The sequence below is a fragment of the Macaca thibetana genome, chromosome 6, assembly GCF_024542745.1.
Source record: "Macaca thibetana thibetana isolate TM-01 chromosome 6, ASM2454274v1, whole genome shotgun sequence".
Classification (NCBI taxonomy): Eukaryota; Metazoa; Chordata; class Mammalia; order Primates; family Cercopithecidae; genus Macaca; species Macaca thibetana.
Window position 1 is genome coordinate 78,560,772 of NC_065583.1, and position 26,575 is coordinate 78,587,346.

Genomic DNA, 26,575 nt, shown 5'->3' on the forward strand with positions numbered 1-26,575 from the left:
TAGAAGTGATAAATTCAGTAAAGTTGCAGGATACAAAATTAACATAAAAAATCAGCAGCATTTTTATATGCCAATGTGAACAATCTGAAAAAGAAATAGAAAATGTAATCCTATTTACAATGGCCAAAAATAAAATTAAATACCTAGGAACTAACCAAAGAAGTGAAAGATCTCTACAATGAAAACCATAAAATGCTGATGAAAAATACTGAAGAGGACACACACAAGAAGGGAAGATATTCCATGTTCATGGATTGGAAGAATCAATATTGTTAAAATGTCCATATACCCAAAGCAATCTGCAGATTCAATGCACTCACTATCCAAATATCAATATTCTTCACAGTAATGAAAAAAATTCTAAAATTTATATGAAATCACAAAAGACCCAGAATAGCCAAAGCTAACCTGAGCAAAAAGAACAAAACTGGAGGAGTCATATTACCTGACTTCAAATTATACTACAGAGCTATGTAACCAAAGCAGCATGGTACTGCCACAAAAACAGACACATAGACCAATGGAATCACATAGAGAACCCAGAAAAAAAATCCACCCACCTACAGTGAACTCATTTTTGACAAAGTTTCCAAGAACATACATTGGGGAAAGAACAGTCTCTTCAATAAATGGTGCTGAGAAAACTGGATATCCACATGCAGAAGAATGATACTTGATCCCTGTCTCTCACTTTATACAAAAATCAAGTCAAAATGGATTAAAGAGTTAAATCTAAGACCTCAAACTGTGTGTAATTACCACAAGAAAACATTGGGGAAACACTCCAGGACATTTGTCTGGGCAAATTTTTTTTTGAGTAATACCCTACAAGCACAGGCAACCAACGCAAAAATAGACAAATGAGATCACATCAAGTTAAAAAGTGTCTGCACAGCAAAGGAAACAATCAACCATGTGAAGAGACAACCCACAGAATGAGAAAAACAAATTGCAAACTACCCATCTAACAAGGGATTAATAACCACAATATATAAGGAGCTCAAACAACTCTATAGTAAAAAAATCTAATAATCCAATTTAAAAAATGGGCAAAATATTTGAATAGACATTTTTCAAAAGAAGACATACAAATGGCAAACAGACATATGGAAAAGCGCTCAACATCACTGATCATCAGAGAAATGCAAATCGAAACTATAATGAGATATCATCTAACTCCAGTTAAAATGACTTTCATCTAAAAGTTAGGCAATAACAAATGCTGATGAGGATGTGGAGAAAAGGGAACCATTGTATACTGTTGGTGGGAATGTAAATTAGTAAAACTATATCGAACAGTTTGGAGGTTCCTCAAAAAACTAAAAGTAGAGCTATCATATAAGCCAGCAATCCCATTGCTGGTTATATGCCCAAAGAAAGCAAATCAGTATATCAAAGAGCTATCTGCATTCCCACATTTGTTGCAGCGCTGTTCACAATAGCCAAGATTTGGAAGCAACCTAAGTGTCTGTCAACAGATAAATGGACAAAGAAAATGTGGTACATATACACAATGGAGTATTATTCAGCCACAAAAAGAATAAGACTCTGTCATTTGCAATAACATGGATGGAACTGGAGATCATTATAAATGAAATAAGCCAGGCACAGAAAGACAAACATCACATGTTCTCAATTATTTGTGGGATCTAAAAAAACAATCGAACTCATAGATATATAGAACAGAAGGATGGTTACCAGAGCCTGGAAGGGTGCTGGGCAGTGTGTGAGTGTGTGAGAGAGTGTGTGTGTGTGTGTGTGTGTGTGTGTGGCGGGGGGTTAGGTGGGGATGGTTAATCAGAATGATTTTTTTAAATCAGAATGAATAAGACCTAGTATTTGATAGCACAACAGTAGGACTATATTCAATAATAATTGTACCTTTTAAAATAACTGAAAGAGTATAATTGGATTGTTGTAACACAAAGGATAAATGCTTGAGGGGATGGATACCCAATTTTCTATGATGTGATTATTACACATTGCATACCTGTGCTAAAATATCTCATGTACCCCATAAATATAAACATGTACTGTGTAACCACAAAAATTAAACATTAAAATTTAATTAAAAATAAAATATAATATTGAAGCATTTTAAAGTTTTTTAAATTAGCAAATCTCGTATCTTAGAAATAATATAACATTATAAGTGTCAGGATATAAACTTGGTTCAGTAGCTGATGATAGTTGCATTTTGATCCAATTAAAATCAATGAATCTTTACATGTTTTGAAGAATAACACTTATTTGCAGCATTTTAGCAGATTGAATTTTCTAAATTTGATATACTCCAAGCACATTCATACAGTGTAGAGAACATTCTGATCACTCTGGCAATCATACCGCAGAGAAAGTACACTGAGAAGACAGAAGGGCCATGGGCACACTGAACACAGTTGCTGTGTTTATAAAAAAGCATGTTAGAATAAACAGTGGGAAAACACTTTTGAAGCCAAAAGTAGCTTTTAGTTTCTTAACTAAACCAAATCTTTAGAACTTGAATAAATTCCAGGAAGTGCTATTTTCAAGTCTTGTTGCTTAGTACCGTCATAGCAATAAAGAAAGCAAACAAGATTTCTGTTGGGTCTAAGAGAACTATAAGAGTACACTTAACATGTGATGTTTTCTCTACTTGGATGAAACCAGAAAGAGACTGATTTATTTTTTGTATTCTACTATAGTGAATTTAAAAACCTGCCATCATATGCAGGTGCAGTTTCTACTAAGAACCTTAGAACTGCACACAGGCTAATTTGCATCTGAAGAAACTGATCTAGGAATAGACAAGGACATTTATTCTAAATAAAATATAAAATAAAAAATAAAATAGAACACTCCCATCAACTTTGCTAAGAAAGTTACCACATCTTCTCAAAAGTTTTTCTAAAACTATTCAAGTGCAGATTGAATGCCAAGATTTATATTTTAGTTTTCTTCTCAAGAAAATTGAAACCTAGACAATATATGTAAATACCTTGCGCACTGGCTTGAAGATGTCTATAATTTCCCCACTGGAAAAGTTCATCACAAATCCTTGTACAGGTTCTTGGTCCCCAAAATGAGGCTTCCCATTCACTGCGAAGAGCAAGCCTGCAACAGCAAATCCAGTTAACCTTTCTTTAAAATATGGGCAAGAATGGACTTCTAATATATCCACATGTAGTAGGCAAACAATAAATTTAGGGTCAAGCTGGTCCCTACAATTGGCAACAAAAGTAGAATATAAAATAGTGTCTCCTCCTGAGTAACCAGATCAGTGGTAAACAGGTTAGTGGACTAACCTCCTTGTAATAGGAAAATCAGGAACTGAAATGTGTGTTCCACTTGGAAAGTCAGTAGAAATTAGGAATACATAGATATTGATATATAGATATAATATGCATATATAGCTATTACAGGCATCCTAAATAGGAATTGGGGAAAGTCAGGTTATTTAGGCCAATAATTTTGGAGTCTCAGATCTTTTAAAAAATAAGTAATATTTGCCATAGCTACATGGAAAATCCAAGAGAAAATCAAAGAAAATAACTGAAGTTATAGTCTATATAGAACAATCTGATTTTAAACAACTGGAATTTGAAAACATGAGATGTATATTTCAGATTATCAAATACATATTTTTCCTTAATTAAAAAGGCCATATTTTTAATTTTCATACCATGAATATACTTTGTAGTAAAATTATATTTCCTAACACAATACTATTTATTCAGAACAATGAAAATGGTGATGTTTACATTAATAAATAATTCAGATGATTGAACCACTACATTTTCAAAGAATTAAAATGTAATAAAGTATACACAATGCTAAGCCACCATTTAAGATATTTTCATTATTCTTGAAGGGTTATAGTTTTTTCTAGGATGTACTATAAAAAAACTATAAACATCAATTACTATTGTGCAAAATTATAGAGAAAATTATCTTTTGCTTAGATTCTGTTCTTAACCAGATTCCTTCTCAACTGATAATTTTCTTATGTTTAATTTATTTTTGTTTATTATGAACATGATCACCCTCTTTATTAAGAAAATGGTCCTGACAAATTTTTCTTTAAATGTGCGGTAAACCAACCTAAGGAATCATAGTTGTGAGAACCTCTTATTAGTTTTTCTTTATTCCTTGAGGAAGCCAAATTTGCTCTCTATCCAATAACCTGAGTCCCTTGATTTTATGTCCTAAATCAGTTGGGGGGCTGCTTGGTCCAGACAGTAGCCATATGTAACTTAAAAGAAACATAAATATTGCAGTAATACCTATAAATAGTCAATGCGACTTTGATACAGGTATAAATATTTTTATTAAAATATATTGTGCCCTTTAATTGTGAATTTTTCTTTTTTTTCTTTCTTTTTTTTTTTTTTTTGAGACAGAGTCCCGCTCTGTTGCCCGGGCTGGAGTGCAGTGGCTGGATCTCAGCTCACTGCAAGCTCCGCCTCCCGGGTTTACGCCATTCTCCTGACTCAGCCTCCCGAGTAGCTGGGACTACAGGCGCCCGCCACCTCGCCCGGCTAGTTTTTTTTTTTTTTTTTTTTTGTATTTTTTAGTAGAGATGGGGTTTCACCGTGTTAGCCAGGATGGTCTCAATCTCCTGACCTCGTGATCCGCCCGTCTCGGCCTCCCAAAGTGCTGGGATTACAGGCTTGAGCCACCGGGCCCGGCCAATTGTGAATTTTTCAAAAATTCCTCCTGTTATTGATCTCATTTCACTCCATTGTGAAAAGAGTATATTTTCAATGTTTTCACCATAAAAATATGGTAAGTATGTGAGGTGATGGGTTTGCTAATTAGCCTTAGTCATTCCACATTGTAAACATACATCAAAATATCACATTGTACTCTACAAATATATACAATTATGTCAATTACAATTTTAAAAATATTGTAATAATTGTATGTACATTTCAGAAATTAAATATATTTTCAGTAGTTCATTATTTAAAGAAAATATGGTAAGTTGTTTTGTAATATGTTATATGTATTTTATTAGTCTGACTTATTTTTCAGATTTTCTTAAAGTCAAGAAAATCTGTTATGAAAATGAGAAAAAAGTTCAAGATTTTGATTATTTATCGTCGTATTTAGGCATAAGCCACACTTATTTTTACATATTTTATCTTTTAAAAAAATTGGTCACTACTGTTTTTAAAAATGTGAAACGAGTATTTTGAATACTGATTTTATCACATATATGCCATCTGTTGATGTGTGAAGACAAATGTTAATTATTTAGTACTGGAGCAGATGATCATAATTAAGAGAAAATGAAAATCAATGTTTGGGAACATTTTTAACCCCTTACAAACGGTGTTAAATCCTTTGAGTTCTTCATTGTTTCTGTACAATGAATAGTGGTACTTTAATCAAAACTGAGTTAGAACACACTAACAGTTTTAAGATACTTTTAAGATGTGAAATATAATGTATCTTCAACCTCCAACAAGAAAGGAAATTTATAAAAAGAGCACATTAAGATAAAACAATTTTTAAGGATAGAGTACAGTAGGACAGAAGACAACAAACATATTAAGATGAAATACCTGGTATATATGAAATTGCAAATACATTTCTTCCAAATGATGAATGCTTAATCTCTCTCACAAATTCTTTGGTGTCAGTTTTAAAACACTGGATCCGAGCATTTTCCCGGTCTGCCACACATAATTGGCCCAAATGAGGCACAAGGGCCAAGCTGTGAGGAACGGTGAACTGGCCTGGCAGAGGACTGCTCCCTGAAGACTCTGCAGAACAAAGAAAAGCCTTAGATACACAACTTAAAAAATCACCCAAAGTTTGACTCTCTAGTATGTTTCTAAATTCATGATAGTAAACCATTAAATGCCTGGAGCCAGGGGAAAGATAAGGTAAAGCAGTTTATAAGTTTATTTTATAATGTCTTTTACCCACAAATGCATTACAGATTTTCTCCCTATTTGGACAGTTTTTTGGTGCATGCATTATTTTCCTTGTAAGACGTGTGTGTGTGTATGTGTGTGTGTGTCAAGCTAACTGGATGCACACAATGACCCAGGTTACAATGACCCTGTAGGGGACAATTACAGCTTAAAGAATGTGAGTGGTGGCCAGTATTGAGTTCCCAGTGATGCTGGCTAAGAATTACAATTAGAGATTAAGAGTCTTATTGGGTACCTTCTCCCCACTGTGTGATGAACTCTCCACTTGGTGAAAACTGCACAATCCTGCTGTTGCAGTAACCATCTGATACATAAATGGCTCCAGTGCCTGGATCCACAGCCACATCAGTGGGTTGACAGAAGTGATTCTGGTCACTGCCTGGTTGCATGCTCCTTCCCAAGATTAATATAGGGCCTTCTTTATTGTTTGGATCCAGTTTGAACACCTTTTTAAAAAGGAACAAAAGCCTTACCTACTTTTCATGGTTATTAGTGATTTATGCCCACATGACTAAGACCACTTTCACAAGCAATTGGAGTAGAAGCTCCCAGAGACTTATTTAAAAGAAGATATTAATACATTTTACAACTGAATGGGATCCTAGAAATCATCTGGTCTGGTTCCTTCATTTGATAATAAAGCCTATGAAGATTAAGTGATTTGCTCAAGATCACCCGGTTAATTAGTGGTGAATGGAGACCAGTACATGGATACCCAGTTCCGTCCACCCTGATGTTTCCTTTTTGTCTTTCCTTAGCTAATACTACAATGCATTCCAGGTAATACATGAGCAATAAATGTTTACTGAGATGATGTTTTCCAAGTTATTTGCCACCTATTCATAAAAAGCGTATTACACTTGATATAACTTCTTTTAAAAATAACACAAATTTGACTTTTTATATATAAATATACATTTACTAGAGGCCTAGCCTCAATTTATAGAAGATTAAGGCAGTTTAAGAAAAAACCAAAAACATAAGCGAAAAAATAGAAATAAGACTTAGGGCCAGGCACGATGGCCACATCTGTAATTACAGCACTTTGCAAGGCTGAGGTGGGTGGATTGCATGAGTCCAGGAATTCAAGACCAGCCTGGGCAACATGGCAAAATCCCATCTCTACAAAAAATTTTAAAAAATTAGCCGAGTATGCTGGTGTGTAACTGTGGTCCCAGCTACTTGGGAGGCTAAGGTGGGAGGATCACCTCAGCCTGGGAGGTGGAGGCTGTAGTGAGCTGAAATCGTGCCACTGCACTCCAGCCTAAGGGACAGAGTGAGACCCTGTCTCAAACAACAACAACAACAGTTAGGAACAGAGGGAATAAAGACAAATACAGACACTTAAGAAAATGGTTGGGAGGGCCCATGTAGTTATTTGAGTGAAGCTTCACATCTGGCCCAAGGGACAAGTGTGACTTCATCATTTACATACTAGCTTTTCCTAGCATTGAGTTCTAAAAGAAATATTTCAGATGTGGATTGTTATGGACTGAATGCTTGTGTCTCAAATCCAAATTCACATGTTGAAATCCTAACCTCCAATATGATGGTAATACAAAGTGGGACCTTTGGGAGGTAATCAGGACAAAAATGTAGAGTTCTCATGAATGGGATTAGTGCCATAAGAAGAGATAACAGAGATTACTGTCACTCTCTCTCTCTGACCATGCAAGGATACTACGAGAAATTAGCAACCTATAACCCAGAAGAGGGCCCTCGCTAGAACTCAACCGTGCTGGCACCCTGTTCTTGGGACTTCCAGACTCTAGACCTGTGAGAAACAAATTTCTGTTGTTTATAAGCCACCCAGTCTATAGTACTTTGTTATAACATGCTGAACTAAGACATGGCTGCTCTATTTTCTTGCTATAACTTACTGGGTCACAGAAGAAAAAACAAACATACAAACAAAAAAACACATAGAACTCCAGAGCATTTCAAAAGCATAATTCTGTTAGCTTCTAATTTGAATATTACCAAAAGGACGACTACCTGATGGAGAGCCACGTCTGTGACCCAATAATTCCCATCTTTATCTATACTCAAGCCATGTGGCAAGTAAAACCTGCAAAATAAAAATATTTGTGTTAATTACAAAAATATTTGTGTTAATTTACTCTCAAGGCATATGTGACAGAAATTTTTCTAATTTCTCTGTAAAGACAATACAAAGTTATAAATTGATAAATGTATACTTGCATTAGTATAGAAAAGACCAAAATGAATTGTTAAAAAAACTATTATAATAAGATTTCCTTGTCACAAACCTTAAGTAGTATTTAATAGTATTAAAATTTATAAATTAAGCCTGCATATAAATTACAAATGTTTATGAAAAAGTATGGTATATTAGAGAAAACAATATTAGTTTAAAAACAGGTTCTAAGGTCATAAATATTAACATCTTACAAATATGTATAAAACTGTCTTAAGAAACATAAATGGATTGATATAGTTTGAGGTTAAAAGATGTTGCAAGGAAATGTAATGTGTTAATATAAACTATTAGATAATATAACTCAAAGGCTTTAAAGAGTGCCTATTAAAGACAGTAAAACCCACAGCACATAACTTTCAGCCAACATGGGCTGTGAATATCTAAGCAAAGTGAAATAGTGAGCCAGACAAACATTAGAGAAGGTTAATCTGGTAAATCAATCTTAATAATCTGGGTAAGGAACTTGGACTGAGCTAAGAAACACACGGACAATACGTTAAGGTGGTTTGGTCAAGTGATATCTGACAATCCACTAGCTCTGTTAGCTTCTAATCTTAGTGTAGTGTTGACAACACAGATTTTTTTTTTTCATGAGCCATAACTGTAACACTCTGATTTTGACTAATTAGCTGAACTAGATCCCTGTTTTGACAACTGAATGTGAGGATTATGATTTGCTTTCAAACAGATACTCTACCGATGGCTAAGTTGATTTAGCAGTAGTTGTTCTGCCTTCCCTTTAATTCCTTTCTGGAATGAGGGTGCTTCTGGTTAATGAATAGAGCACCAATGAAATAGGTTCAAACATTTCACCCCTGACACACCATCTTGAGAATGCTATTAAAAAATTCTAAGCAGCATTATTATTATCTCCACAAGCAGTTGCACTCAAAAGGGTGGCTACCCACCTTGCAAAGAAGCTGGCTTTCCCTGTGCTTAAGCAGATGGAGAAGGGTATAGTTACTGAAGCTGTCAGTTTACAATAGTTCAGGAGATCTATAAGCAAGTGTCTCCCTCACTTCTTTCAATAACCATAAATATCAGCCAACTTTTTTTAAGTGCCATCTCAAAATAAGACTAAATAATGAGCAGTTTTCAAATCCAAATTACATATGCATGATAAGGAATGCTAAAAATGACATTTGTTTAGTATTCACTTTGAGATGGAAAAAGAGAAGCTCTTTTTCTTAATGATGATTACTTGATGAGTCTGGTTGTCCTGAAGAATTTTTCTGCTGAAGAATTTTTTTGCATCATTAGATCTGGCTGAGCAGCAACTCACTTAATCAACTATGCAAGATACATATTACATATGTAATATGTAACAAGCTTGACTACGTATTAAAATCACCTGGGAACTTAAAATTATTAGCCCCACTCTATACAAAATCTAAATCTAATTTTTTAAATGAAAAATTGACAAATTTTCATTGTATACATTTATGAGGTACAATGTGATGTTATGACATATGTATACAATGTGCAGTGATTAAATCAAGCTAATGAACGTATCCATCACCTCAAATACTTAACATTTTTTGAGGTGAGAACATTCCAAATATACTCATTTAGCAATTATGAAATAGGCAAGGACCTGAATAGACAGTTCTCAGAAGAAAACATACAAATGGCAAACAGGCAAGTGAATCTAAATTTTTTGGAGCTTCCCAGATGATTCTAATATTCAGTCACGATTTAGAAACATCTATTTAGAAAATGTACGATGGGATGGCCCAGTTAGTTTTCTGCTTTCTTAAGTGCAACTATACAACACACTCAAATTTCAAGACTCTATGATATATGCTATACTCAATATATGTAGTACAAGTCTTAACAACATAAGTCATTTAACTCACAGATTTTTTCCACTGGACTGGAGTACCGCAGCATTATTTGGATCTATGACAAGAATAGTGTCTTCTTCAATTGGTCCTAGTCCTATTTGCTGGTAAACAAACTTGCTGTCAAACGAGCTAAACAAAATGCAGCAAAAAGGAAATGAAACAATCATAAACTCCTATGAAATTGAGAAATGCAGACCATTCACTTGAGATTCTAAATACAAAATCAAAAGAAGTCAAATGTATTTGACTTCACTCTTTGTCCACCACATTTCAGTCATTTAGATTATAATATACATCATTAACCTGTAGAACCGTGCTACTCAGGGTGGTCAGTGGAACTGAAGCATTGGCATTGCTGGGAAATGCAGTTTCAGAACTACTGGACCTGAATCTGCATTTTCACAAGACCCCTGGGTGGTTCCTATGCTCACTGGGGTTTGAGAAACATTGATCAAGAACTCTTAATGTACCTGAAAAATTTCAAAAGCTCTTCAAAAGAGTATGTTTTCATTCAATAGACATTTTCTTTCAAATTGCAAAAGAAAATATGACTTATTTTAACTTTGTCATTAATGATAATAGCTGGAAGAGCAGTGATCAAAATGTTTGTTATACTTTAGGTGCAACATGCGAATACATATTATAGAGATATAAAAGAGAATGTTCGAAGTATTTAAAAGTTATAAAACCAAATCTATCCTCGAGACAAAAATATGCTTAAAGGCATAAAACTTATCAAATAACAGCTATTCTACAACTATAAAAGGAACAACTATGTAATAATTAATTTAAAAACTTAAATATGACAATTTCTGCTTTTAATCTCAGTACCTTTTAGGTTATTATAAAACATTATGGACATATATTCATATATATACTTTCAAAATTATATTTCTATTTAAATTGTTAGAAATATAATTCCTTAAATTCACAATTATCACAGACACGGTACTTATTTCCTTTTCTATTTGGGAAATTATATGTCAACAGGGATGAATGACAAAGATAAGCTCTTCTAATCTAAGCTTCTGTAATAGAAAAGTAAATACATGACACACCAAAAAACCAAGTTATCTTCTCAAAAAAGGATTGGATCAGTACATAGTTGAGGGATGTGTCTGTGTGCGTGTGTGTGTGTGTTTATAAATACACATATCAAGTCAATAAATGACTTATGAATATTATTGTAAAACAGAATTTCCTTTTAGCATCAGGCAAGGTTGTGAAAAAAGTATTAATATTTTGTAGTTCAACTGTTTAAGCAAAAGAATCTGAATAACATTAAATATTTGCTATTATATATTTGCAATTTGGGAAGGTAACAGACCGCTTGGATCTGTCATGAATCCATTGATCAGTCAGCTGCCATTTTTATGGAACTTATGTAGAGTCCCAGTACTCTACATAAATAGGAGAATGAAAAAATTCTTAAATTATATTCTTTGGCCATTAAAAAAAATACATCACACAATTATCTGAGCTACTTGACTGTTACAGTCTTTTGGGTATAGTTTTCCTGTAAGATAACAATAAGTCCCTGAAGTAGTTCTTATTACTGATGCATTCAATTGAACACAAAATATTGATTCAGCTTTGTAAATCTAAAACTTAAGTAATATATGCTATTATATGCAGTTAAGAACCATACAGTGGTATCTAGAAAAAAAAAACAAATAAATTTATGAAATGGAAGTAGCATCATTAACAAAAAATATTTCATAAGATATTTATGGGGTCATTATCAAACTGAAATGTGAAATTTTATTAGATAGGAACCAATGTAAGAATATTCATAGTATTATTAAATCATGGGAAAATGGTAAAGGGCAAATATGAAGTCACTCTTGCTAGTATGAAACACCAAATAATTTATCCTATATCTGAAACTCTATTTTCAATATGAATTTATTTACTAATAACATCATAACTATTCCTCTGAAAAACATAGGTACTGGATTCAACCATTGATAATCTTTTATTTTTCCAACTTGACTATAATAATGGCTAACAAGTTCAGCACATCTGAGACTCAGTATATTGTAACCTTCACATTAATATGTAATTGGTTAAAGTTTCTTCATTCATTATCTCTTTCTAAGGTTTGATACGGTTTGGCTGTGTCCCCACCCAAGTCTTATCTTTTTTTGTTTTTTGTTTTTTGTTTTTTGAGGCGGAGTCTCGCTCTGTCGCCCAGGCTGGAGTGCAGTGGCGCGATCTCGGCTCACTGCAAGCTCCGCCTCCCGGGTTCCCGCCATTCTCCTGCCTCGGCCTCCCGAGTAGCTGGGACTATAGGCGCCGCCACCACGCCCGGCTAATTTTTTTTTTTTGTATTTTTAGTGGAGACGGGGTTTCATTGTGTTAGCCAGGATGGTCTCGATCTCCTGACCTCGTGATCCGCCCGTCTCGGCCTCCCAAAGTGCTGGGATTACAGGCTTGAGCCACCGCGCCCGGCCAACGTCTTATCTTGAATTGTAGTTTCCATAATCCTCACCTGTTGTGGAAGGGACTTGGTGGAAAGTAATTGAATCATGGGGCGGTTACCCCCTTTCTGCCGTTCTCGTAATAGTCAGTGAGTTCTCATGAGATCTGATAGTTTTATAAGGAGCTTTCCCCCCTTTTGCTTGGGACTTCTCTTTCTTGCCATCATGTGAAGGACATGTTTGCTTCCCCTTCTGAAGCAATCTGCCTGATTGTAAGTTTCCTGAGGTTTCTCCAGCCATGCTTAACTGTAAGTCAATTAAACTTCTCTCTTTTATAAATTACCCAATCTTGGGTATGTCTTTATTAGCAGTGTGAGAAGGAACTAATACAGGAAATTGGTACCAGAAATGGGGTGCTGCCATAAAGATACACAAAAATGTGGAAGCAACTTTGGAACTGGGTAATAAACAGAAGTTAGAACAGTTTGGAGGGCTCAGAAGAGGACAGGAAGATGTTGGAAAGTTTGTAACTTTCTAGAGTCTTGTTGAATGGCTTGACGAAAATGCTGATAGTGATATGAACAATGAAGTCCAGGCTGGGATGGTCTCAGATGGAGATAATAAGCTTGCTGGGAACTGGAATAAATGTCACTCTTGCTATGTTTTAGCAAAGAGACAGTTGGCATTTTGCCTCTGCCCTAGAGATTTGTGGAACTTTGAACTTAAGAGAGATGATTTAGGGTATCTGGTGGAAGAAATGTCTAAGCAGCAAAGCATTCAATGTGTGACCTGAGTGCTTGTAAGAGCATTCAGTTTTATTAATTCACAAAGATATGGTTTGAATTGGAACGTATGTTTAAAAGGGAAGCAGAGCATAAAGGTTTGGAAAATTTGCAGCCTGATGATGTGCTAGAAAAGAAAAACCCATTTTCTGAGGAGAAATTCAAGCCAGCTACAGAAATTTGCAAAAGTAATGAGAAGCCAAAAGTTACTCATCAAAACAACAGGGAAAATGTCTCCAGGGCATGTGAGAGGTCTTCACAGCAGCCCCTTCCATCACAGACCCAGTGGTCCAGAAGGAAAAAATGGTTTGGCTAGGCCTAGGGCCTTGCTGCACTGTGCAGCCTCAGGACTTGGTGCCTTGTGTCCTAGCTGTGGCTAAAATAGGCCAACATATAGCTTGGGCCTTGGCTTCAGAGGGTGTAAGCCCCAAGCCTTGGCAGTTTCCCTTTGGTGTTGAGCCTGTGGGTGCACAGAAGTCAAGAATTGAGGTTTGGGAACCTCTGCCTAGATTTCACAAGATGTATGGAAATGCCTGGAGGTCCAGGAAGAAGTTTTCTGCAGGGGAGGAATCCTCATTGAGAACCTCTGCTAGGGCAGTGTGAAAGTGAAATGTGGGGTCAGAGCCCCCACACAGAGTCTCCACTGGTGCACTGCCTAGTGGAGCTGTGAGAAGAGGGCCACCACTCTCCAGACCTTGGAATGTTAGATCCATCCACAGCTTGCACCATGTACCTGGAAATGCAACAGACACTCAATGCCAACTGTGAAAGCAGCTGAGAGGGGGGATGTACACCTCTCAGCCACAGGGACGGAGCTACCCAAGGCTGTGGGAGCAACCTCTTGCATCTGTGTGACCTGGATGTGAGACATGGAGTCAAAGGGTATCATTTTGGAGCTCTAAGATTTGACTGCCTTTCTGGATTCTGGATTTGGATGGGGCCTGCAACCTCTTCATTTTGACTGAATTTTCCCATTTGGGAGGGACCTGGTGGAAAATAATTGAATCATGGGGGTGGTTACCCCATGCTGCTGTTTTCTGGTAGTCAGTGGATTCTCACGAGATTTGGTGGTTTTATAACGGCCTTTTACCACTTCTGCTCAGCACTTCTTCTTGCCGTCATGTGAAGGACGTGTTTGCTTCCCCTTCTGCCTGATTGTAAGTTTCCTGAGGCTTCACCAGTCATGCTGAACTGTGAGTCAGTTAAACCTCTTTCCTTTCTAAATTACCCAGTCTCAAGTATGTCTTTATTAGCAGCATGAGAAGGAACTACTAAAAGATTTAAGTCTCACATTCCTCATTATTCAGAAACATTTCTGTGCTTTGTAAAGGCACAATGGCAATCTAAATAATGTGAAAATTAGGTGTCTGCTATTAGGAGTTAAAACCTTTCCCCCTCTTTTTTTAAATGGAAATTTTGATTGAGATAATTGTAAATGCATATTCAGTTGTAAGAAATAAAAAAGTTCTGTGTGCACTTTACCCAGTTTCTCCATTTTGCAAAACTATATATAACATCACTACATATAATAAAACTATATATAATATTTTCATTTACTCTTAGTTTATTTCCTTGGAATATACTAGTACATTACCTTTCTATGTCGCCCCAATCTATGGAATATGGAAAGTTACCGATTCATAATTCCAATTCATAATTCTTGCCAAGTGCTATCTACTTGATATGTAGATTGTGAGTTCTGACTCACCATCGACAGCTAATAACAGTGGCAGTCCAAGTGCCTATTATATATCGTTGTATTAGACCTCAGCACACATAATTCCACATCTTCCCCTCTCTGCAAAATGACAAACCATTAGGGAAACCTGATATATTTACTTGCCCCCATAGTTTCTCCAAGAATGGGATGCAGTATTTCTGTAAGATAACTGCCCCTTTGATCTGTCTTCTCATTCATTTAAATATTCATCATCATTCCTAAATCTCTGGTCATATTATTTTAGGAAATAGCACTCCTACCTACAATTTATTGATGAGGAGAAAGTAAAAAGGTTTCCCTCCTTCTCCAGGAGCATACACTGAGCTTCTGCAACTTAAAGCATTTCTTATAGCTTCTGATTATTTCTCTAGACCACTCAAATATTTCAAAGTGTAAACTATAGGTTAAATTACTCACTGACAGCCATGTAAGATCAGAGTCACAGACCTGAAATGCTGGGCTTGGCTTCCAAGAAAACAAGCTGCGTTAAGGAAGAAATATAAGTAACAGACCCACAGTCCTTGTGCCAGTCAGGTCAAATGAAAATGTTGCAGCTGATGAGTAGGTAAGTGAAAAACATCCTCTATCAATGGCATTGTTCTGCACTGCACACAAATGTAGAAAAAAAGGTATCAAGTAATTGATATCGTGCTGCCACAAACACTGTTTGTGTATGGGCATTTATATTCATCATATAGAAATTTCAAGGTTCCAGTGATGGCAGCAAATAGTAAAATTAACTAATTTGAGGATCATCTAATTTTATTTCATTATCCACTTTTTTGGTGTTGTAATAGAAAATTCTGACATAGCAAATGAAGGAATGGGAAGCAAAATAGCAAATGAAGGAATGGGAAGAAAAATAAGGAACAAAAAAAATAAGACAGAGCAAGTAAATCAGAGTAATTTTTTTTTTTTTTTCTGAGACAGGGTCTCACTCTATCACCCACGTTGGAATGCAGTGGCATGATCATGGCTTATGGGAGCCTCAACCTCCCAGACTCATGTGATTCTCCCATCTCAGCCTCCTGAGTAGCTGGGACCACAGGTGCACACCACCATGCCCAGCTAATTTATTTTTATTTTTGGAGAGATGGGGGCTCTCCCTATATTGAGCAGGCTGATCTTGAACTTCTGGGCTCAAGCAATTCTCCCAACTTCACCTCCCAAAGTTCAGATATTTATAATTAAAAGTTGGATCCTTAAAAAAAATCATCTTGCAACATATCAAGATACCTTTCCCAGTATCATATTACAATGTAACAACTAATTATCTGGGTCTTTTTAGGTTTTGTTTGCTATCACAAATTATACTCATGTCATCTATATGTATAAAGGGCATTTTATGTTTGCTTAAGACTAGCTAGTTTTCCATAGCTGTATGATGATTATTCATATTATTACTATACTTCCACTGTTAAGAATATCAGTGATAACGCAAATTCTAGAATTTACTGATTAGAGAATCTGTTCATTTAACTACCACCCCTCAAAAGCAAAGTAAAAAAAAACACAAAGCAAACAAAACATAACAAAACAAAATCCAAAGATAAAACACTCTGCTTATATATAGCTCATTTAAATGCAGTAATTTACTTCTGTAATGTAAATAACAAATAAGAAAAACCCAGAATTCTTAGGTAGAATGTAGCTTTAAAGGAATTAATCACTACATAACAGGCCTGATCACTTCATTTAAAATCACTGTGATGTCTTTTAACAGACGTCTATATGTTTAAACTGGCAGCATCAAGGGACATTCATTTACTCAGATGATTGGTTGACCAGTCCTAATCCTTTCACTTGGGATGGCTGGAGCTTCACAGAACTAACAGCTGGTCCCTGATGGTTACACAGGGCAAATAATAAAATAAATTGACATCTTTTCTCAAATGAGAAAATCACAGTCCCCCTCCAAACACGTATGTTAAATTTGCTAAGTAAGTAGTTTATAAACTCTTGTAATTCAAAGAAAGGTAACCCTTGAACAGTTCACAAATGGCTGTCAGATTATAGAGCTGGATACACCGTTGCTATAGCAAACTGCTTATTTAGTGTTCTAAAGCAGCTACTCCACATTATTTGCTGCAGAGGTCTTTATTTCAAGCACATTTAACTTTTTACAGTATATAATAATACCCTGAACATTTCACACAGTGCCTGGAGCACTTTTGATTTTTCTTTGCTTCTCTGGAAAAGCACTCAGTTGAAAAGACTGAACTGTGACCTATGGGCTGGAATTCATCAGTTCTTTATTTTAGCAGTTTGAATTCTCCATTAATGATTTTTCACATTAGCAGCTAATCAAACAATTTAGATAAGGCTGGAAAGAAATGCTTTGCTATATTCACACACATAAAAGAGCTAGAGTAAGGAGAAAATAAACTTCTATGCCATCAATAAAAATTAAGGGAATTCAAAATAAATAATAGCAACTGAAGGAAGATATGAAATATAATGTAATTATCTAAATTAAGAAGCTAGAGAAATAACTGTAGGTTTTCACGCAAGAATATAAGTGAAAATGTAACCTCAGTGTTTGAAAAGCAAAGATATACAAAGGCCAGAGACTCTCTATGGAATATAACTTAATATTATATTAAAAACACTTACTTCTGAAAATAGACACATTGTAAAAAGTCCCTGTGAGGCAGGAAAAGAGATGGGCAGACAAAAAAAAAATCAGTATGACTATTTAGTGCCATTTTGGGCCTAGAACTATAGATACCATGAATAGATATGAAAAGAAAAAAGAACTCGGTATCATACATCCAGACTCTGGATTCTATTCAGTCAATAAGGTCACTGGGGACAAGTGACTTAACAAGGTGCATTTTGTTACTTAACACTATGAGGTAGTTATTAAAGCCCTCACTTTTTAGGCAAGCAACTGAGAATCAAGGAGTTCAAACGTCTTGATGCAAGTCTCAAACACAGAAAATGGTAACCAAGACTCAAATCCACGTCTCCTATCTTCAAAAAAATGTGATTTTCTCTTACTAGGATTGACTTGACTGAATTGGTAAATCTCCCACCAGTTATAAAATTCAATGTGTATTGTACAAGAGATGGAAGAATAGTCACATAACCAAGAAGAACTAGAGAAAATAGCATAAAACTGGAAGAAAAAGGCTCCAGTAAAGTGAAATGGCGATATGAGAACGATAGAACACGGAAACATTCTTTTTTGTAGAACTCCTTACAGTTTTCCCTCAGACATGAAGGTACTAAGGTAACAGACAGTTTTGAGTTCTGTTCTCCAGGGCCAGTTAAACCCTAAGTTAGGAAAGAAATTGCAGATGTTGAAGCATAACCCAGGCAGATATGTTAACTGAGGCTCCAGAAAACTAGCGAAGCAAATCTTGAACTGATTTTTCTACAAGTTAGGAAGCAGACAGATTTCTAAAACAATATATCTTGGCAAAATCACATAAAGTATTGATAAAGAGATGGTTTGTGAGCTATCTGGGGGGAGGAGGGAAGAAGATTCCTAGAAGACTATGAGTTCTCTACAAACAAAACTTGCAAAACCAATCATTCAGCTATTCAAATTTTACAAACAGCATCTATGAAGACATAAAAGGCATGCTTATCAATGAGACCTAATACAAAGCTGGGAGACCTAACACAAATCCTCTGGCTAATTAAGATTAAAATAATATCTGTAAATTGAAACAATGCTAAATGTAATAAAGTAGAACATAATTGGGATAAAGCCCTGAATTCAATATTTTTAAAACACTGCATAAGCATAAACTTCCAGTAAAAATATCAGCACAATTTTTGACATATATTTGGAGATCTTTGAGATTACAAATTCTACATAAGGAGACACAGTGATATAACTGCTAAAAAAAAAGTGAATATAATTCTCTTCTACTAACAGACATGTAAAATACACATCAAGGGAACTAATTGTAACACTGATCAAATAATACATGAGGTATTGTGACCACTTCTAGGTAAAACACTTTAAAGGGGAGAGAAACCAAAATTCCTTCAGATGAAATAAATCATGTCAGCATGAATATTAGTTGAGAGCTTGGAGAATATTCAGTTTGCAAAAGATAAGGCTTTCTTCAAATATGCAAATAATTGACATGGATAAATGGTAATAAATTGATCCTGCATTACTATAAGGTGAAGTTATGGGACTCAGATTTAGGTAAAATAATGAAGAACTTTATAACATCTAGATGGGTCCCATAATTGGAAAGCCTGTCTCATATCTAGGGAATTTCTTGGCACTGAAAAAACTCAAGCACTGGATGATGGTTGAAGTTGCTGTAGAACAGATGTGTACATTAGGTGGGAGGCTGGAGATAAGCTCCCTGATGGACACTTGCTGTTTTGGGTGTACAGCATTTATTGTTCCATTTTGTGATAACGAAACCTCACCTTTTTTACTTGACCCAACATTTTGAGCTCCACTCTCAGCCCACTGCTTCAGATAATGTTGACTCTACTCCCACGTTTCGTGGGTAGAACAAAAGACTCAGGCTAAGCCACAGACTCAATTTTATTCCTGTGCCCAAAATAATTGGTTTAATGTGCAATGAGACACGATCTAGGTCAGACCAAGGAATGCCACAAAGACTAATTTTAGTGAGTTTATGTTGACTTATCAGGCATATAGACTATCTCTTCTGTGACATTAGGATGATAATGTGAATCGAACCTGCAAATGGAGAGGAGCAACAGAATGAATCAGGGACTGGAAATGGAGCCACCCTACAGAAAAAATGAGCTGTAAAATAGATCCTGATGATGTAATTGGGCTACTATATTCCTTGAAGTTTTCACTTATGCGAACTAATTTTCTCTTTTCCTAAGTTAGTTTATATTGAGTTTTCTCTCTTATTTGTAACAGAAAGAATCTGAAGTTATACTACTTCCAAGATCCCTTCCAACTCCATGTGAACAAATGATAAACGAAATAAGAAATACAACTTCTAACATCTATAATTTAGGGGCAAGATCCATAGTTAAGTTAAGTGGGTATACGATGTGAGTTCTGCATAGTACACCCCAACCATAGCTCAGATACATGAAAGAAAGGCCAAGAAGCACTTTGAGTGCGGTAGTGATTTTAAGACAGAAACTCAGGAACAGCTATTACTGAGGCAAAAGCTACCCAGCTCCTGCTGGGAAGCATTTAAACTTTAAAGAGCTCTAGCTGCCATGCTGCCCTAACACCACGGCAGACAAGAGACTCTTTAAAGTTTCATTATACCCTGCTGGCAATAGGCATTTCTTATTTCAGCTAGAAGAGAAGCTTGTTAAAGTAGCAATATTGAAGTAAGGGAGAAAAATGGAAATCAAATTGAGAAAGGGAGTGACTATAATCTTTCAGGAGGTCAGAGGTTTATCATCATTATAATTTTGGTTGCCATGTATATTTAGTGTGGTTAAGTCAAAGAAAAAGGGCTGATCAGGGTAACCAGGTGGGAATGAAGAATAATAGTACTGATGAAGACAGCTGACACAATGATATCAAAGGAGCTTTGGGTACTGAGTACTAATTAGGAATTATTATTAACTCCAAGTACTGTCTGATATTTAAAGAATGATCACATCTTATGAACTATGGGATATAATGTGCTTCAATTTGATTTAGAATATGCCCTGGTCTTATAGAACCTACAATTTTGTGAACCTCAGAAATATCAGAATGGGAAATATTTCAACGAAAATTAATATAGGATTTGTCACTAACAAACAGTGGTAACAAGAAGAATGCAGTTTCCAACTAATTTTTAATTTGTATTGTCCCTCACCTGTACATTATAAATTCCACAGGAAGGTACTTTTTCTTTGTATAATCCTTGGATTTTTAATGAAGGCCAAAAAAACCCAAAACTATGTACTTCATCCAATTTATAGAATGTGACTTAGGAATGATGGCCATGCATTAACATTCAAAGAACAGAACCTGAATTTAATTTGTTCTTTGAACAAATCCAAATGTATCTTCCTAAAAAATAGCTAACAGAGTAATCTACTTCTAAGTCTACTCAGAGAGCTGAGGGCCAGAAAAGAATTTCCTTACAACCATGGATTGCAAAATCTGCTAGGGGCAACAGGCAATACCAGGAAGGGAGAAGGAAAGAGAGAGAAAAAATAGTTTTACATCTGAAAGACAAAGATGAAGAAGAAAGAAGAAACAGAGATTTAGTGAGTAAAATCAGCGGTTTTCTCTGAAGACATCTTGCATGTTCAACTGCACCCCTTTATAGATGTCATTTATCAGGGCAAATACTCCGGGGCTTTGCCAGTGAAACCAGAATCTATTTCCATAGGATCCTGGTTACCTAGATGCTAGCACAGCCAGATAAGCCACAGAAAATGCTCTTAGGTGGTTCCTGTTTCGTAGTCTTATTTCCTCTCCCACCCTAAACTGGACTTCACAGATCCCTTTTTCTATTAAACTATTCCAGTCTCTGCTGTTTACTTGGAAATGAATGTCACATTAAAATGGAAAATTGGCCTTTGTCCAGTTTAGCTTTAGCCAGATGAAACAGTATCAATGGGAGAAAATGATGCTGTAATTTTCTCCTCTGGTAAAATGTGCCTAGAAATCCATGCAGAAAATGTAGCAATATTCATTAAAATGAAGAATAAGTACCATGAATAGTAATAGTTTGCTTTTAAAAGCACTTGTTAAAATACCATTAGATGTTCAATAATGACTAAGACGATGTAACAGAGATGTATGAATGAGAATGTTGAGTTTGATTATTTACTTTGAACTCTGAAGTGATCTTTTTCAGATTCCATTTTCAAGTATGACAACTGGAAAGGACAATTAAACAGTAACAAAGCTACCAATCTATTCTGAAACGTTGACTGAATTCCGTCTTCAACTGCACAAAGAAAATTTAACATACGAATATGTGACAGAACCAGGTTTAACATAAATTTAATCAACATCTCTGAAACTGGAGAAGACCAATTGAACTATACATGTAGATCCTCAATTTTCCAAATGACACCCCATAGTTATACATATAAAAAGAGAAGATACATTAGATTTAATTGATAAAAGATTTTAAAATTTATCTCCCTATGTAAATTTGTATTGAAATAAATGAATAAATGGATATTCATTCCTTATAAGAATTAAAATAACCTGCTAAATTGTGGGGCAAGCTTTTAAAAATCATGAACATGCTTACAATTCTATTAAAAGAAGTATTGTAAAGTGGCTAAGTAGGCCAACTTTGGAGTTAGATGGGAAGAAACTGAAGCCTGGCTTTGCCACTTGCTAATTTGGGCACAGTACTTAACTTCTTTTGGTTTCTACATCTGTGAAACCTGAATAATGATGGTAACTCAGAGGACACACTCAATAACTGTTTGACGTTTTTACTAAAAATCCCTCTAAGAAGGTAGGAAAGGAAAATCCAGAGGATAAAGCAGGAGTAATAGACAGTCCTAGAGTTATTCTTAAGTCTTTGATGCTCACGAAAAGAGCAAATTTGAGTAATAAAATTAGTCTATATTAGAACCTGAAGGCCAAGTTACTATTTCTTCACATGTACTAGCCAAACTGCCCCAACCACACTGTCCAGGACAAAGGTCTTGGCATAGTTCTGCACCCAGGACATGAAAATAACAAAAGGGTGTTATTATAGTCAACCAGCAACCTTTCTTAGTTGATCCCTTATCATGAGCACTCTCCTTGAAGTCTCGAACATTTTCACTAAGGTACTGACTTAACTATCTTTAATGTTATAGATAGATAACAGGAGGAAGCAAAATGGTAAGTGGGTAGAATCACAGATTGTTACTGTCTTCTTTCCATAAACTATTTTGTGAAACTACTTTGTTTTAAAGCACACAAGACTTCCTTTCTGCTACTTACTACAGTCAGATGTTAAAAGGACAAATACATTTTGCCATAAAATCAAATTCTGAAAAACCTTTATAGTTCTCTCACCATTATTCTTAGTTTAATGAAAAAATTATGTACACTATTTTTATTTTCATTTGCTTATTGAAGAAAAAATATTACTTACTTTCCATCCCAGACATGGTCACCTCTGTGGAAAATCACCAGGTTATTCTTAGGGTCCAGAGCCACCCCAGAAACCTGGCCTGGCAACAAGTATACTCCAGGCCAATCCAGTGCCTCTTCCATGTGGAAATCTAAAAGATATATCCACATATTTAGTGTAAAAAGGAAAGGTCGAATTGCCTCATGAGGATTCACAATAGTTACAAGAAGCTTATGCAATAACATCACTAGATGCAAAGAAATAAAAAAAGACAATCAAGCCATGCTCTACATAAATTATACCACATGCACATTCCAAGTAACTTTCTGAGTGATGAAATGAAGTGACTGGGAACTTGGATTAGGACTGTTTTCTTTTCCTTTTGACAAGATGCCTGTAAAGCCAGCTAACTCAAGTCATTAAAGGGTAAATTTGAGATGGCCTTCTTCTCAACAAGATTCTTTCTTTACTCTCTTTAGAAAATACAACAACATACATGACATTTTAATACAAAGCAAATAGGAAGAATGGGCAATAAGCCTGGCACTCTGTGTTCCTCTGTCCCTTTCCCTCATCTATCTATCTGTCTGTCTATCTATCTATCTATCTATCTATCTATCTATCTATCTATCTATCTATCTAATCTATCATCTCCTGAGTAAATTCTGGATATTCAATATAAAATAGCCCCCCTAACAAACCATTCATTGATGATTCCTTGTTACACAGAACTAAGATATCAATCTCATTCTCCTAACTTCAGTGACCCTATAAGAATAGGATTCTTTCACTGTTCCCATATTTGGTTTCCTAAAATGAGAGAAGAAAAAAAATGACAGAAACTCTGTGAATGAATGATTTCCAAATTATTCTTATTTCTGATCAGAATATATTTATCTTCAGAGAATATCTGGGTCTGCATGTGTGGGTGTTTTGAGACAGGGTCTCACTCTGTCACCCAGGCTGGAATGCAGTGGCATGGTCACAGCTCACTATAGCCTCAATCTTCTGAGCTCAAGCAATCCTCCCACCTCGGTCTCCTGAGTAGCTGGGACAATAGGTGTGCACTACTATGCCCAGTTAATTGAAAAAAACAATTTATTCCAGAGACGGCATCTCACTGTGTTGCCCAGGATGGTCTCCAATTCCTGGGCTCAAGTGATCCTCCTGCCTCAGCCTCCTAAAGCGTGGGGATTATAGGTGTAAGCCACCACAGCCAACCTCATTTGTGTTAATCCATTTTATAAACATGCCCATGGATAAAGGAGGACAATGTATATATCTGTACTAATTGAGGATATAGAGTTATGAAGATCACTGTGAAAGCTATTATATCAGCATTGACATTTCTTTCCCTCCCAAATGCTTCAACAAAGATTCTGAGAAGAAAAGCAGCAATTTCAGTCTCATTCCTCCTTGCCATTCTCTGAAGGATATGGCAACATGTAGTGAAATCCTCACAGGCAGACATTAAAGACTGGGGGGAGAAAGAGAAGCTCAAAGCTTATATGATCAGCTATGAAAACTTGAGAGGATGCTTCTGTGAGAACAAGCACTTCAAAATAATTCTGTCAACTACAGAAAAGAAAAAGTACATTTTCACCCCAAATATTTTAAACTTTGTACTTTAATTTTTTCTTTAATAAAAATTAACAAAACATAGAACAGTAGGATGCCCAGATTAGTTCAACCTTTGCTGAAGCATCTTCTTTCTTTCCCTTTTTTTTTTTTTTTTTTTTTTGCTTAAGCATTTTCAACAACTATTTCCTAAGCGTATTTTCTGTGCAAGGTACTATGGTAGAATCTGGGAATGCAAAGGAATAAAACGTGGTTTTTGGTCTTAGTAAATAAACAAATATAATAGGGCTATAATAGGATAGGAATATGACAGAATGAAATGTTTTAAAAACCCAGGAACTCAATACTTATGACACAAAGTAGTACAGGAATATAGGAGAGGGCCCAGAATCCTTCCCAAGGCTAGGGCTGGGATAGGGTAGGATTAAGGTCTACTTAAAAGGTTTCCCATGGGAACAAACATTTGTGTTTGCACTTAAAGGTAAGGTGGAATTCATCTAGTGTAGAAGTGGGCAGATAATATTTTTGTCAAAAAGAATAAAAGTGAGGATGTTTGTAATTGCAAAATGTGTTTTAAGATTTTTTAAAATAATCAGGAAAGGATACATGTGTATGCTGGGTGGAATGGGGGGCTGGGGACTGGAATAGCTGACCCTGAGATCTGGTTTAGACTGGAAAATGTACTGATACCACATAAAGAGCCTGGATTTAACAATGATCATATAGTGTGTAGTGTCTTGACCTCTACTGAAAATTTTGAGGCACATTACAAGTACTTTATTAGCAGCAGTAAAGCACAGAGTCAGGGAATAATTTGCTTTGGAAATATTTTAGAGCATATGAAAATGTCATTGTCACTCATGTGTATTGTGATATGCCTTTTGGAGAGAAGGTGGGCAGAATGACAGCTGGTATGCCTGAATTTGCAAATAATCCTAGGCATAGAAGTGGATGTGAATGGAGCTGTTCAGATGAACAGTATCTATCATCTGTCACCCTTGCTTGTCATAAAAGGGAGAACAACTGCAAACTTCTGCTACTGGCAATTGGGAGCCACTGAAGGTTTAGAAATATTGGTTTTATTGGTACAAAATAATTGTACATATTTATAGGGTACATGTGATATTTTGATACAAGCATGATCAAATCAGGGTATTTAGAATATACATCACCTTGAACACTTATCATTTCTTTGGGTTGGAAACATTTCATATCTTCTCTTCTAGCTATTTTGAAATAGACAATATATTGTTGTTAACTGTATTTACCCAACTGTGCTATCAAACACTAAAAGCTGTTTCATCTCTACATGTTAGTACCCATTAACCAACTTGTCTCCATCCCCCTGAATCTTTCCCGGGCTCTGGTAACTATCATTCTATTCTTTACCTCCATGAGATCAACTTTTTAAGCCTCCACATATGAATAAGAATATAGTATTTGTCTATTTTTAGCTTATTTCACTTAACATAATGACCTCCAGTTTCATATATGTTGCTGCAAATGACAGGATTCCATTCTTTTATGGCTGAATAGTATTCCATTGTGTACACACACCACCTTCTCTTTATCCATTCATCTGTTGATATAGTCTTAGGTTGATTCCATATCTTGGCTACTGTAAATAGTATTGCAGTAAACATGGGGGCACAGTTATCCCTTTGACTGACTTCCTTTCCTTTGTGAAAAATGTCATTGGTATAATGACTGCATTAAATCTGTAGATTGTATCAATGTTTTCACACTGCTGATAAAGACATACCTGAGATTGGGTAATTTATAAAGAAAAAGAGGTTTAATAGACTTACAGTTCCATGTGGCTGGGGAGGCCTCATAATCATGGTGAAAGATGAAAGGCATGTCTTACATGGTGGCAGACAAGAAAGAATGCAAGCCAAGCAAAAGGGGTTTCCCCTTATAAAACCATCAGATCTCCTGAGACTTATTCACTATGAGACGACAGTATGGGAGAAAGTGACCCCATGATTCAATTACGTCCCACTGGGTCCCTCCCATGACACATGGGAATTGTGGGAGCTACAATTCAAGATGAGATTTGGGTGGGAACACAGCCAAACCATATCAGGTAGTA

At 35.7% G+C, this 26,575-nt stretch overlaps 1 protein-coding gene across 25 annotated transcripts in view; it reads right to left on the reverse strand.

Annotated features, from left to right (window-relative positions):
• PAM (peptidylglycine alpha-amidating monooxygenase) overlaps positions 1 to 26,575 on the reverse strand; it is a 283,361-nt gene that overhangs the window by 16,194 nt on the left and 240,592 nt on the right. For 24 of the 25 annotated variants that reach the window (XM_050794832.1, XM_050794857.1, XM_050794855.1 and 21 more), the window contains 6 exons: positions 22,927 to 23,056; positions 9,999 to 10,115; positions 7,917 to 7,989; positions 6,157 to 6,367; positions 5,547 to 5,747; positions 2,978 to 3,093 (listed from right to left, as the gene is read on the reverse strand). In XM_050794832.1, the coding sequence (XP_050650789.1) occupies positions 2,978 to 3,093; positions 5,547 to 5,747; positions 6,157 to 6,367; positions 7,917 to 7,989; positions 9,999 to 10,115; positions 22,927 to 23,056 (848 nt within the window). Of the gene's footprint in view, positions 1 to 2,977; positions 3,094 to 5,546; positions 5,748 to 6,156; positions 6,368 to 7,916; positions 7,990 to 9,998; positions 10,116 to 22,926; positions 23,057 to 25,655; positions 25,710 to 26,575 lie in introns of all 25 variants that reach the window. The other variant, XM_050794858.1, reaches the window with a different exon arrangement.